Raw genomic sequence first — 14,578 nt, 5'->3', positions numbered from 1 at the left:
CTGACACCAGAGACTCCTTCCATAGCTGGTACATAAATGTCTCCTAACAGAAAGCTTAACCACATCAACAATGATGTTTTTCTTTATTAGATAAGAGCAGGGATGTAAATACACAAAGCTGAGGGCTGTTACCACCTCAGAGTAGATTATTTTTGCTATAATAGCATGGCCCTAAGTGTGTCATTCCTACTGTTTGTGATTTGCTAACGATTACAATTTATTAATGAATGGCTCATCACACTTTTTAACTTTTATAGTTACATTTAATGTTATGGTATGTTTGTGAGACAAGTTATGTCCTGTTATTATTTACATTATAGCAGCTATAAACAGTTGTTCTTTCATCAGACTCTCTTTTTTTCCTCTCTCAACACAGCTTGTGATACCAGAAAGTCCTCTGTCCTGAAGACTGTCCAGTGGCAGAAAACTTTACTGACTGTTACAAAGCACTGACACTAGAGACACATTACTTAAATGTTAAATAATCCTCTCCAAACAAAAAGCTTCACCATAAAAGCTTCAATGATTACATATTATTCTTGGTTAAATAACATGTTTTATTAACCCATATATTATGAGCCTTAGATCATATGGCCACCATACAAGTCCATGTGAATGAACTGTTACTATAGAAACAAAGGATAACATAATAAAATGAGGGCCTTATCATTTATGTTAAAGTCAGTATTACTGTCCGATCTTCTGATTTGAGAATTCAACAGCGATGTGGTTAGGCCTGTCGTGATAATTACTACATAAACTTATTGCACGATATATGGACATGACCTCATTCATTTTTGGTTACACAATATATGTATTTTATATATTTGCATAAAAATTAACGCCACCAAAAAGTCACAATCCACAGCTCTGGTGTGGGAACATGTAGGCTTTAAGCCAAATGAGAGACAGTGAACGTGAACGAGCCGGTACATCGACTTTGTTTAGAAACAGTGGCAATGAGTGGCAAGAGGCAATACACCTAATCTAAAAACTCATCTAAAACATAACCATCCCATCCAGGTTTTTGAACTGGGAACAAAAACTGCAGTTGGAGGTGGAGAGGGGTCTTCCAGACAGCTATTATGGATATCAGTGAAATAAACCTGTAATCGATTATTTCAAAACGACCTCTGATATGAACAAAGTAGATGCCTAATTGACTTTCTAAAATAAATGTATGGTCATGTGTGGACTTGTGAAAAACTAAGATTGAACAACTTTAGCCGAAGTATACAGTGTTGTGAAAAAGTATTTGATTTCATCTGTTTTTGTGTACATCTCATACTAAATTGTTTCAGAAATTTAAAAAAAATCTAAGATAAAACAAAGACAACCTGAGTAAACACAAAATGCAGTTTTAAATGATAGTTATTTATTGAAGCAAAAAGATGTTGTCCAATACCAACTGGGCCTGTGTGAAAATGTATTTGTCCCCGTAGTTACTAATTCCCCAAATCTATGAAACTGCATTCATAATGGGGTTCAGCTGGACTACACACAACCAGGCCTGATTACTGCAAACCCTGTTCAATCAAATCAACACATAAATTGAACTTTTTCAACAGCATGAATTTGGTTAAAATATCTTATCCTGTAGCACACTATGCCGAAGTTTCCAGAAATTTGGAATTTCCAGAAGAAATTCCAGAAATGATGAGGAAGAAGGTGATTGAAATACATCAGTCTAGGAATGGTTACAAAGCTATTTCAAAGTCTCTGGGACTCCAAAAGACCACATTAAGAGCTATTATCTCCAAATGGAAAAACTTGGCACAATAGTGAACCTTCCCAGAAGTGGCTGACCTTCCAAAATTCCTCCAAGAGCACAGCAACGACTCATCCAGCAAGTCACAAAAGACTCAAGGACAACATCAAAGGAACTACAGGCCTCTCTTGCATCAATAAAGGGCACTGTTCATGACTCCACTATCAGAAAGACGCTGGAAAAAATGGCGTCCATGGAAGAGTGGCGAGGCGAAAACTGCTGCTAACCCAGAAGAACATTTAAGGCTCGTCTTGCCAAAACACACCTTGATGATCCTCAAACCGTTTGGGAGAATGTTCTGTGGACTGATGAGTAGAAAGTGGAACTGTTTGAAAGACAGGGGTCACTTTACAGCTGGCGTAAACCAAACAATGAATTCCACAAAACGAACATCATACCTACAGTCAAGCATGGTGGTGGCAGCGGCTGCTCTGCTGCTTCAGGGCCTGGCAACTTGCAGTCACTAGCTGCGTTTACATGGACAACAATAATCCAATCTTAACCCGATTAAGACCATACTTTGATTAAGAAACTACCATGTAAACAGCAATTTTTACTTACCTTAATCTAATTAAGGTCCTACTCAAATTAAGCTCTAATCGAATTAAGACAGATGGAGTACTCCTATTTTAGTCGCATTACGGACGTGTATTACAGACATGCAAACACCTTAATCACATTATGCACGTCGTGTGAGAGTTTTCACCGCATTTTGGGACAGGACACGATCACACGGCAGATCTCAACATTTTACGGCGAACAAGAGAGTTCGGCTGCGTTCCAAACCGCATACTTACCTACTATAGGCCTGTAGTGGGGAAAAATACATGTATCTCGGCTACTATATAGACGGTAAGTATGCGGTTTGAGATGCAGCCCACGGCTTCAAGCAGTTGTCTATTAGCACGTATAGCATGACAAATAATTAACTGCACTTAAAGTGTTCGTAAAAAAAAATTAATAAAAACTGTATGTTGATATCTGAAATTCTGGAGGGACGTCGGACAGCGTGGCACGGTGACATAATGACGTGTGGGCTGTTAATCTAATTGTGTTCTATAACATAAAACGGGAACATGACAGGAGTATTCTAAAAGCGACTCATGTAAACACCTTAATCACATTATTATCTTAATCAGAGTAAGGTAAGGTCAATAATTAGATTACTGCTGTCCATGTAAATGTAGTCACTAAGGGAAGCAGGAATTCTGCTCTCTACCAGAAAATCCTAAAGGAGAATGTCCGGTCTTCAGTTCGTAAAAAGGAACTCAAAAGTGCAACTGGATTATGCAGCAAGACAATGATCCAAAGCATAGGACTCCTAGTCCTAGAAGTGAAAGACTGATCTCCAGTTATCGGAAGTGTGTGGTTGTAGTTATTGCTGCTAAAAGTGGCACAACCAGATTTTAAGTTTAATGGGGCAAATAAAATTTTCACATGGGTGTTAGGTGATAGGAGTAAAGTTTTTTTTTTTTTTTTTTTTTTTTTTTTTTTTTTTTGCTTCAATAAAAAAGTAAATAAATAAATAACTGTATTGTGTGTTTACTCAGTTTGCCTTTGTTTTATGTTGTATGTAGATCTAAACCTATTTAGTGTGATATACACAAAAATACAAGAAATCAGGATAAAGGCAAATACTTTTTCACGGCTCTGTATGCAAACTTTTTGCCTAAACTGTATATCCTGTAATTAACTGTTGTCACATATGGTCATGGTTCACTCACAGTGGAGTGTATGTGTATGGTCTGTGTATGGTCTTACCATGCGTAGTGTACTAGGGTCCCTCCTGGCTGCATCAGGAACAGGGTTTTTTTCTTTACTAGTAAAGGAGGGCAGCCTGAAGTGCTGATTCTTTCTTTATTGTCTACATGATAATCTCTCCCCCTTGTTTGTGGCTGATGTCAACAGAAATGTTACTCTGTGATGGTTCCCCATTTCCATTCTCATGATTTTCCCTTGCCTTTTCCTGATTTGTCAGCAATTGTTTAATCCCTGGCTGCTCAATTGAGCATAATTACAAAACACAAATGTAAAACAGATGTTCACAATTTAAAAGTGTGTGTGTACTGAGACACAGTGTCTCAAATATAAAATAATAGAGAGTGGAAGAAGAAAAATTAGGGAATGTGGTCACCCTTTCTTTCTCTCTGGATTTAAGGCAATACCTTTTTAGCTTCTAATATAAACCATCCCAACCTTCAGGGGTCCTAATGCTACTGTCAGGCTTTGTACTGCACTTCTCTTTGTGCCCTGAGAGTATTTCTCTACATAAAACACCTCTCAGTTATGGGGGGTTTTCCCCACTGCCATAGTTCGGCCCTACATGTCTACCTTCTGTTTTCAGATCCCACTTTTCTGTAAAAATCAGAGATGAAAATGCTAAATGCTAAAATCAGAGATGAAAATGCTAAATATTAAAATGCTCTGTCTTCACTTCTTGTCAGATAATGGGAGGATAGAGACAATAGGTCACTCAAAGCTATGCAGGAAGGGTGTTTTTTTTTTGTTTTTTTGTAACTGCCTCACCTGGAGAGGGTTGACTCTGCTGTTGCCTGGAGTATAGCCGGAAGACAGACACTGCAGGTGTTAGCTTTGCCACTCCCTGTGTTTTTATGCTTCTCCATCCCCAAGAGGCCATTTCGCTCTTTCTTTTTACTCTCCCTGTGGCTCTCACATTTTATACCAGCCGGGGGTTCGTATTTTCAGGAAATGTGCACTGAGACAGTAGTAAGGGGTAAGTTTTAATGGAAAGAAATACTTATGAGTTAAGTTTCGGTGCTGGTCAGAGACTAGCTGCCTGATGAAACCTTGAAAATAAACATAAACACCTGTGTTACACTGCTGGCTAGTGGTGACCAGAGGTATTACTGACGAGACAAGGAAGATTATTAAGCCCCCTGAGAATTTGAAGTTGATGTCAATATTAGATTGTATTAGCTCAGAAATCAAGGAAAGTATTTTTGTACTTGTTACTGTTTGTTGGATTTGATAACCGTTAAAGTACGGGACTTTTATTAAACCGGTATTGTGACTGTGATTATGGAATTATGTAACAAAGTAGAGTCAGTGTGACAAACAAAGTTAAGCAGGACTAGTCAAGGCCATTAATGTTTTTTTTTTTTTATTTATTTATTTATTTATTTATTTATTTATTTATTTATTTACCTAATTCATTCTGCTTTTGTGTTTTCATAATTTAAAGACAGACTTTGTCTTTGGAGATTTGGTGTGCTTAATAATATCCACATGTTTCATCAGTGTTTCAGAATGTTCATTGAATTTTCATTCTGGTATCATTCGTACTCGTAATTGGCCTTTTTTAGAGGATATTTCATCATAGAGCATTATCAAATTCAAAGACCTGTGTGTGTGTTGGTGGTGTGAGTGGAGAATGAATGGTGAATGAGGGATCTCTGGATGGGTGGAGATTATGTGCTGGTGATTAATAAGAGCAGTAATAAACAAAAGGCCCAGGAGATGTTTGAGGTGCTTAATAATGCATTATATTCATAAAAGCACTGGCCTACCCAATAGATCCCTGTGGAGGGAAACCCCTACAGAGACCATACTGGAGTCTGTGTATATGTGTGCACAGTAAGAAAGAGTCAGTAAGAAAGAAAATTTGCATACACTGTAGTGGTGTGAATGTATACTTTTTATATCAATAATATTAAATGTGACAGAAAAAGTCAGCAAAAAAAGTAATATATTTATATAAAACACCACTTTTCAGACAAAAAACATAATAAAGGCTGTCAGGATTTACACAGAAAAACAGGAGCAAGTATGACAGTCAGAATCTCCAGAACAACTGTGACAGATTCCCCAAGATGCTTAGTAAACCTTACCAGCCAGTGCAGGAGTTTGGCTGGTAAGGTTTACTAAGCATTTTGGGGAATCTGTCACAGTTCTTCTGGAGAGGCATTTAAAAAGCATTGAAAAGGATTGTCATGCTAATTATTGACTTTTATCTTTAAATACTGATTTTATTACTGTTTACTGATCTTTAGAGTATTTCTTATTTAGAAAGATCTCCCAGTTTTATTAAAAAACCTAAAAAACCAACATATTCTACCTATGTTTTTGTAAATGTATGTATTCTATTTGTGAATAAATCATGCATGCAAATAAATTCTAAAGATAACCTGCTACAATTCAGGCCTCCACTTTCATGTCAGGATTCCACCATAATGCTATTAACAGGCACACATCAGTCACTTCTTGCAGCATCCTTGATTTTCTTGTGACTGCTTAAGACGTATGGAGTTTCATCTTAGCAGTGGCCTTCATGTAATATACTGATCAGCGTTCAAAACAACCACTTGCTCTCACTCGCCCTTGCTGCCTGCTTGCTTTTCCTCTTTTATCCAGAAGCTTTTATTGAGATAGCAGATCAGTCATATCCCACGCATCTGTGATGGTGCATTTCTTTCAAGACTCTTTCATAGGTGATGCGTATTGATGTAAGCCAGACTCTTGTCCTTCAGTCTGCTGGTGTAACAAAAAGGCTTTGTGAGAAAGTTTGTCTTTCAATGGATGCAGCCAAAAGAAACAGATACATCTCTCTCTCTCTCCCTCTCTCTCGCATATTCAACTCTCTCCTCTTCTAAATCAAGGTGATGCAAAAGCGATTTAATATACTCACTGAATATCAAGTGTGCCGAGTGAAGCCACTCCACTTAAACGGAACAAAAGAATTACCTCCTCTGTGTATTTTGGGGGAATGTTTAAGATGTCACATTTTGTCTGGATAGATATGCAAACAAGGAGTTAGGATGATGAATGTCATTCGAATAAACTGAAATGTTTTGTCAAAAGGTGAACTTGGCTCCTGAAAGTATTCTTTACTAGAGCAAAGATGTGTCATAATGTTGATATTTGAATTTGAACCTGGATTTTATTGGGAACAAAATAATTGTTTTGGGGGGAAAATGGAAATAATAGCTTTTCAATCCCATTTGTTTTGTGTGCCAGCAATGTGTTCTTCAACTAAATTGGGCAAAATTGGGGTGGTGGTGGTGATCACTAAAAATATGTTTTGGGAACCAATGAGAGAAAACTAAAGAAATGAATCTAAAAATGGGGTTTCTGCATCACTCTGCAGGTGCTGCACTTTTGAAGTCTGCTCTGCACAGCTCATGATATGCTTGGTGATTAAATGATTAGTTAGATCAGGTTTGTTGGTCGTTAGGGGAAACTTTAAAAGCTACAGGGTGGTAGGTCCCAGAACACTGCCACTGTCTCCATAGACTGCAGTAGAGCACATCACAACACCTAAAGAAAACCAGTCCATCCTGCTTTTATGAACAAATTCTTTCCTCCCATTGTCACACAACTATGTATCCACTTTTGTACAGAAGGAGGAGAAGATGGACCATTAATGGCTCTTTTTTTGGACCATTAATGGCCACTTTATGAAAAAATAGCCCCCCCCACCACACACACACACAAAACATTTGGTGGTTTTGGATTGTGAGTAAGGAAAAAAGACCCTTGAAGCACAGCCTTGTAAATTAATTTGTTCATGTTGTACGATGGGTGCACAGCTGGCCTCATTAGCATGCACACAACAAATAATTATAGTGAGGGCTTTTTTCCAGCCATCGCTGGGCTAATGGGCTTGCTGGGTTAATTATGTCAGAGCGTAATTACCGAGGGGCCTGAGAGACGGCGTGCTGCCCCCCCCGCTGCGTCCGTGCTAGCTAATGACAGTGTAGCGCTGACAGGGCCAAGACAGACCGCCCTGGCACACCTGCTCCTCTTGGCATGCCGTGTCATGCAGTGTTGGGCCACCCAGTCTGGCTTCGTCTCACCTCTGCAACTCTAATGCACAGCTATGCTCATCTGCAAAAGTGTGAGCCGGAAATTGTAGGTAGTTGCATCATGCATTCAGAACAAAGGGGTGTAAAGAAGAAGCTTTAAGTGCCTTTTACTAAGCAGCCTCTTATTAAAAAAAAGCCTCCAAATTCAATTTAAGCAGAAGACAAATGTACAAACGTTAGTTACTGGGGCATGTAAGGCGCTTCATAGGAGTCATTCTGGAAGCTGAAGCTTTTGATATGTAGATTAGAAGTCAGTAGGTGAGAAATATTGAGAATAGAGATTGTGTGATACAGTAATATATTTTGCCAATCTACAGCATTATTACATCTCACTGTTATTGAGTTCAAAGTTATCAGTGACACAGCGCAGCATTGCAGCTGGTGCAGTAACACTGGCTCCTGCTATCCAGTACACTGCTGTCTGTTACCTGTTAAAATGAAGTCATAACATTTGTCATTCAGTAACTAGTTTTCTTGCTCATTAGCTCCAACTCTGATGTTGGTGTCACTACTGGTATTTGTTCTGTAAAACTTAAACAACAAATGACAGCTTTTTTTTATTTAAAAGTTGCTGATTTGTTAGCAACCTATGTAATTGTGCTCTTTTTCTGAGTTTCTCTGATAGCCAATTATTCACAACTCCTGATTTGTCATTTAGTTGGAAGTGTTTGTTCCTTCAATCATTATCAGACAAAGGTCACACTCATAATGGTAACTGAACTGTGCTGCCCTAGGAGAAGTAAGAATCAAACACCAAGGCTTGAAATAACCAAGAATTATCCACAACATTGCTCTGATTCCTTAGAAATGCCCTCCAGTTTTTTCCTCATGGGCAGATAAATGTTCAGCCTCACATGAATATGATGCATTGTTTCATAAAGCCTCTGAATTATTATTAGTTACTGTGACCTCAGGGCACATATGTAATTGAGCATAACAAAAATGGGGCTGAATTTAAAATGGACAGCACACTTACATGGACAATAAAAGGACAAACTCATTAAAGGTAATCACTGGTCTGGTGTGTCCTACTTCACAGCAGAGGACTGGGACTGGTGGAGAGACTCTTGCTAAAACATTGTTAGTGTGCTTAATTAAGCCAGGAAATGATTAGAGGTGCTAGAATAGGTTTGACACTCTAATATTTTGTGTAATCAACGTAAATAAACTTTGAGTAGGGGAAGTGATTACTGACATTTCAGACCAGTTCATGGTCAGACCAAAATTGGATAAAGAGAAAGCACATAGTGACAAGAACTGCAATGATTTAAGTTTTTTCTTGATTTGAATTTTGATAAGGCTCTCATCAAGTCCTACTAACTAGGAAAACAAACCGACAAACTACAAGGCTGATCTGTGTTGAGGAAATAAGATTGAGATAATTAAGTGGCTAACTAAAAAGATAGTCAGCAACTTTTAAAACTGACAGGGAAGTCTCTGTGTTTATAAGAATTCTTTCAATTATAGACCCTTTTTCCACTGCAGTGTAGTGAACTGATTTAGTGTTCTTGAAATATTTTGCAGGATATTTAGACAACAATGAATACTACTCTACCTGTTTTCATGACTGTGTGTGTGTCACTCTGTCTGGTGAGTTTCACTTACTCTCCCACACTGCTGCTGAGAGTGTGTATTTCACTGGCCCAAGTCTAAAGCTTGGGGGGCTTGAGTCTGTGCATCTTGAGCCTGGTATTGAACAGAGTGAGAGCTGCTAAACATTACACCTGGCTTGGAGGCTGTAGCAAAAAGTTTACACGGTTTTAAAAGTGTGGTCAGTAATGCATAATTGTTTTATGGACATGGTGAGGAAAAACACTACTTGGTCTATCGGTGTCTGAATGCAAATCCTTGCAGTCACCAGAATTTAATAAAATGCTGATGTTGCATTTTAGCAAGGAGCCATGCTTTTTCCAGAAAAGTATGTAGGTACTTTCGTGAGAATATACATGCCGTAATCAGCATTTAATTCCTTATGGTTTAGACTGTTTTGACACTATATTTTCATGTGTTTGAATGAAACTGATTTCTTTAGTCTTGTACGCATTCACCTACATGGCACAGTCTCACCTACTCCATGTATGTAGCTGATTGATAATCATGACCGGTTTGTCTTGGCACTGGAGAATTGGCTTGAAGCATTTGATCATTAGCTCTTATAAGGCTTGCAGTAAAGGTATTGGGAAAATTCAGGGGTTGTATGGAAAACAGCACTGTTTTAAGTCATCCTCCTAAGCATTCTCGTGTCCCATGTGACTGACGCAATCTCCACTGTGCTGCTGTAACAATACAAACTTTCTTTCTCTCTCTCTCTCTCACACACACACACATCACATTTTATATTACTGCTTTGATGGCTGTCGTTACTATTTTATAAAGCTTTTGTGAGTCAGTGCACTACTACTAACCCCTCTTGTCTGTCTCTACATTTTATTTAAGTCAGAGGGACTAAATCTTCATGGACATTGTAATATTTCTCAGCAGAATTTTCAAGAGCTCTGTTTGTGTTCCGTGTTTGAAGGAAAATGGAACTCGAGGTTGAATTTGGCAAAGGTTTTTTTTCCGTGTACGTGCATTCCAGCACCAGCTCTCGCATGAGTCTGTGTGTATGACTTGGTGTACGTACACAAACATACATACTCCCCCTCCTTCTGTTCCACTCCCCTGAGCCTGTCTCTCTCACTGCTTTGGTGCTAGAAGTCACCTCCTCTGCCTTCCTTCACAGGCAGGTGCACAACAAGAGCACCACTCCTATCCATGCGGCACACAGCAGGCTCAACTTTTTTTCAGGCGAAGAAGAAAGGAAGAGAGGAAGATTAAAAACAGCCCTGTGAAGTGGAGAGCTGAGGTGCCTCCTGAGGATTCCTGGCATAATAATTTAAATGATCAAATGATCCAGAGGAGACTTGTTAGTGCAGAAACAGCCTCCTAGTTGGCCCCATGGGCCTCACACTGAGCCACATGCATTGCAAAACAGCTCCTCTGTTGTGCTACAGAATTTCACCATTTTTTAATATGCTACTACTTTTTCTGCGATTTTTGTATTTAAAAAAAAAAATCCCTCTAACAGTGTTGGATTTGTCTAGATAAGTATTTGTGAGCGACTTGAGGAGTTGAGGTTGTTGGTTGTTAATAGTGCTGAATATGTGCTGAGATTATTTTGGGTTTCTTTTTAAGTGCAAAGAATCATTGTATTAAAAACTGAATATGAGAAATGGAGCATGCACTAGAGTGTTTACTAACTTTCTTCTCCTTTTTTCCTTTTCTCTCTCGTGTGTGTGTGTGTGTGCGCGCGTGTTAGACCCATCTCCGGTGCTGGAAGCCTCCTACTCCTTGGAGGAACGTCTCACCCAGCTGCAAAGCTCTTCTCCAGACAGTGAGGTTCTGGTCAGAGAGATTTCGGGCCACTGGAAGAGACACCTGGAGTGCCTTAACGGTGCAGGTCAGCTTACAATTTTCACTCCACCAATCCCACCAAAACACTGTACGTTGAGCTCCAATCAGCTTTCTAAAAATACTGGGCAAAAATACTGAAAATACTGAAGCCATAGCTCAAAGACAAGACCTCCTTTTTTTACAAAGGAAAAATCCATTAAGCAAGTCTTTTTGCTTTTTAAGTGGCTTTGTGTGCCAGTTTGACAATTTTTATTAAAAGATTTGAGGCTTATTGGATTCAGGCCTAGACCATCAAACTCCTATTACAGTAGTTAAAGTAGTTTGCCTGTGACTGAAAGGCTTATCAACACTTTTTTTTTCTCCTCGTATTGATTACCGCAATGCACTTCTTGCTAGGGTTCCTAAAAACACACTAAATAAATTGCAATGTGTGCAAAATTCTGCTGCTTGGATCCTGACTGGTGTCAGTAGAAATGAACACATCACTCCAATGCTGAAGTCCATGCACTGGCTCCCAGTCAGGCTTCAAGTTGATTTTAAAATCCTTATGCTCTCATATAAGGTACTGAATTCTCTCCCCTCAGTATCTGTCTGTGCTTTTAACTTTATATACTCCCAACTGTCATTTGTGCTCGATTTGTAGGGGACAGGGATTTCTCATCCTATGCTCCTAGACACTGGAATGCACTCCCTGCTCATATTAGAGATGCACTGAATTTAAGCATTTTTAAATCTAACATAAAAACTCTTTTTTTTTTTTTTTTTTTTTTTTTTTTTTTTTAAAAAGTGTTTTCTTAATGGTTTTAACCGTTTTGTATTCAAGTCTGGGTTTTTTGGGGGGGTTTTGTATGCTTAGTTTTTATCTGTATATTTTTTATTTTCTTTGTATTTATTATTATGTAAAGTGCCTTGAGAAGCTGATTTTAAAGATGCTATAAAATTAAGTTATTATTATTAAAAAGACATAACTGACAAAACTACAGCACTAATCTATTAGAGAGCTGATCTATGCTAAGAAACATAGGTACAGATTAAATATCTGCTGCATGTGTGCTGTGTACGAGGTAGTGACAGTAGACATGAGCCTTAAGGCATTGATATCTCCCTGCTCGACTTTAAAAAGAAAATAATCATCCACAACAAGAAAACAAATCATTAAAATATTCACTCATTGAAGCTATTCATTATGACTTTAAGACATTTATATGTCGGTCATATTTGAACAATGTGAGGAATAGAGGACTAATTCAATGCGTTAAACTACAAAGCTTTTAATTTATTTTATTTACCTAACATTTAAGAGCATAAACTGTAACTTTTGAGAATTTAGGAGGTTAATGGCCTCTTGGCTAGAAATATTATTATAAGCTTCTCATTTTGTTCCCTTGCCTTGATTTATCTAATGGTAAGTCAATGAACATTCAAGGATTTGTCAAGAGCTGGTAAAAAATGTCTTCTAATGATGCTGTTATGTAATTATTCTGATGTTCTCATAGTCTTTTCTGTAGTCTGCTAAATATTCCTAGGAAAAACATCTCACTGTCAGTACTATATAAATGTTTTAAGCTCATGCTAGCTATGGGACTGGCAGGTATAGTTAGGATGAGCCAACTCTAACTAGTTAAGTTTTTAAATAAATAAAAAAGTTGAAAGAGGGGGTAACAGGAAAGTGTCCAAAGTCAAATTTTTAATTATTATTTATACATGGCCTTTATCAAACCCATGGCCACTTGTGACTCGGCCACTTGTGACTCGTAGATAGAAACATACAGAAATGGTTAGTAGAGTACTCCAAAAGCTTTAGCTCTGCTATTCATAAATGGACTTATTATTTTTAACTGTTTAATTTTTAACCGTAAAATAATGTACTTCAGCCTTGATGTTTCCTCATGTGGTCCTTGTTGTATCAAAGCTAATTTGCAGCTAAATGCAAAATCTATGTCTTGAGAATAGCTGAGTTTTTAGATGAGTTTAATGTGCTTTCTCTGATACTCATTTGTAGGATACTTTTATTAAGATACACATTTTAAAATGTTCTGCATTTCTGTGATAAAGACACACTTTGCAGTCGGATCCATAAATATTTGGACACTGACAGTTTCTGTAATTTTGCCTCTGTACACGACCACACTGGATTTGAAATGAAGCAATCAAGATATGATTGAATTGTAGACTTTCATCTTTAATTCAAGGGGTTTTACAAAAAATATGGCATTAATCATTTATGAATTACCACCATTTTTTACATAGTATCTCCATTTCCAAAAGTATTTTTTACGCCATTTCCAAAGCTCAAAAGTTATTGGTCAATTGCAGTTATTGGACTGATGAGCAGTTTCATGGAGAGGTGTGGACTGTTTGATTGTTATTTCATGATAGATTAAATAGATAAAAGCTTTGGAGTTGATTCCAAGTGTTGAATTTGCATTTGGTAGCTGTTCATGGGAACTCTCAATATGCGGTCCAAAGAGGTGTCGATGCAAGTGAAGAAAGCTATCAATTAGGCTGAAAAACAGTACAGACCCATCAGAAAGATAGTAGAGTTTAGAAGTGGCCAAATCAACAAGAAGGAATGCACTAGCCATCTCAGCAACACCAAAGGCCTGGAAGACCACGAAGGACAACTAAAGTGGACGATTACAGAATTCTTTCCTTGGTGAAGAAAAACCCCTTCACAACATCTATCCAAGTCAAAAACACTCTGGAGCGTGTAGGCATATCATTTCCAAATCTAGAAGCAAGACATGCCTTCATGAATGTAAATACTGTACCGAGGGTTTACCTCAAGATGCAAACCATTGGTAACACTCAAGACCAGAAAGGCCAGATTCGACCTTGTTAGAAAACATCTAAAAAAACAAGAACAAAAAAAAAAAAAAGCCTGCCCAGTTATGGAGCAAGATTCTTTGGACAGATGAGACCAAGATTAACTTGTACCAGAATGATGGGAAGAGAAGAGTATGGAGAAAGAAAAGAAAGGCTCATGATCTAAAGCATACCACATCATCTTAGCACCTTTCCAGAGCTCAAGGATGCTTTACAATATCAATGTAATAAAACATAAACAATGAACAATCATGGACAAACACAAAATGTGAAAACAATGAGCAATCAGACACAGAAAATGAAAAACACATTACAGATAGAACAGTCACTGAGAGAAAATGCATAGCAACACATTAGGACAAATAACACGAGGAAATATGTGTTTTAAGTTGGGATTTGAACTCGGAGATAGATTTGATGCTGCGTAGAGTCGGTGGGAGTGAATTCCAGAATTTGGGTGCAACTAGACTGAAAGTGTACACCCATAGTGGAGAGATGAGATCTAGGGACAGAGAGGAGTCTGAACCCAGAGAACCTGAGAGAGCATGTTGGGTTTTAAGGGAGAAGCACTGCACTAAGATAGAAAGGTGAGAAATTGTGAAGTGATTTGAATATAAACAGGATTATTTTAAATTTAATGCGAAATGAAACCGTTAGCCAATGCAGTTCAGACAGGATTGGAGTAATGTGAGCTGGAATGGTACTTGGTATGTGTGAGAAGTCTAGCTACAGAGTTTTGAAAATATTGCAACCTAGCAATTGAATTAGC

The 14,578-nt window shown here is 38.0% G+C and overlaps 1 protein-coding gene across 2 annotated transcripts in view; it reads left to right on the top strand.

Moving 5' to 3' along the window:
* cux2b (cut-like homeobox 2b) overlaps positions 1 to 14,578 on the top strand; it is a 159,052-nt gene that overhangs the window by 96,364 nt on the left and 48,110 nt on the right. For both annotated transcript variants that reach the window (XM_017468990.3, XM_017468989.3), the window contains exon 5: positions 10,889 to 11,029. In XM_017468990.3, coding sequence (XP_017324479.1) covers positions 10,889 to 11,029 — 141 coding nt within the window. The remainder of the gene's footprint in view (positions 1 to 10,888; positions 11,030 to 14,578) is intronic.

This window comes from Ictalurus punctatus, chromosome 5 (genome assembly GCF_001660625.3).
Source record: "Ictalurus punctatus breed USDA103 chromosome 5, Coco_2.0, whole genome shotgun sequence".
In the NCBI taxonomy this organism is placed as follows: domain Eukaryota; kingdom Metazoa; phylum Chordata; class Actinopteri; order Siluriformes; family Ictaluridae; genus Ictalurus; species Ictalurus punctatus.
This window is presented reverse-complemented; position numbering and strand designations above follow the sequence as displayed.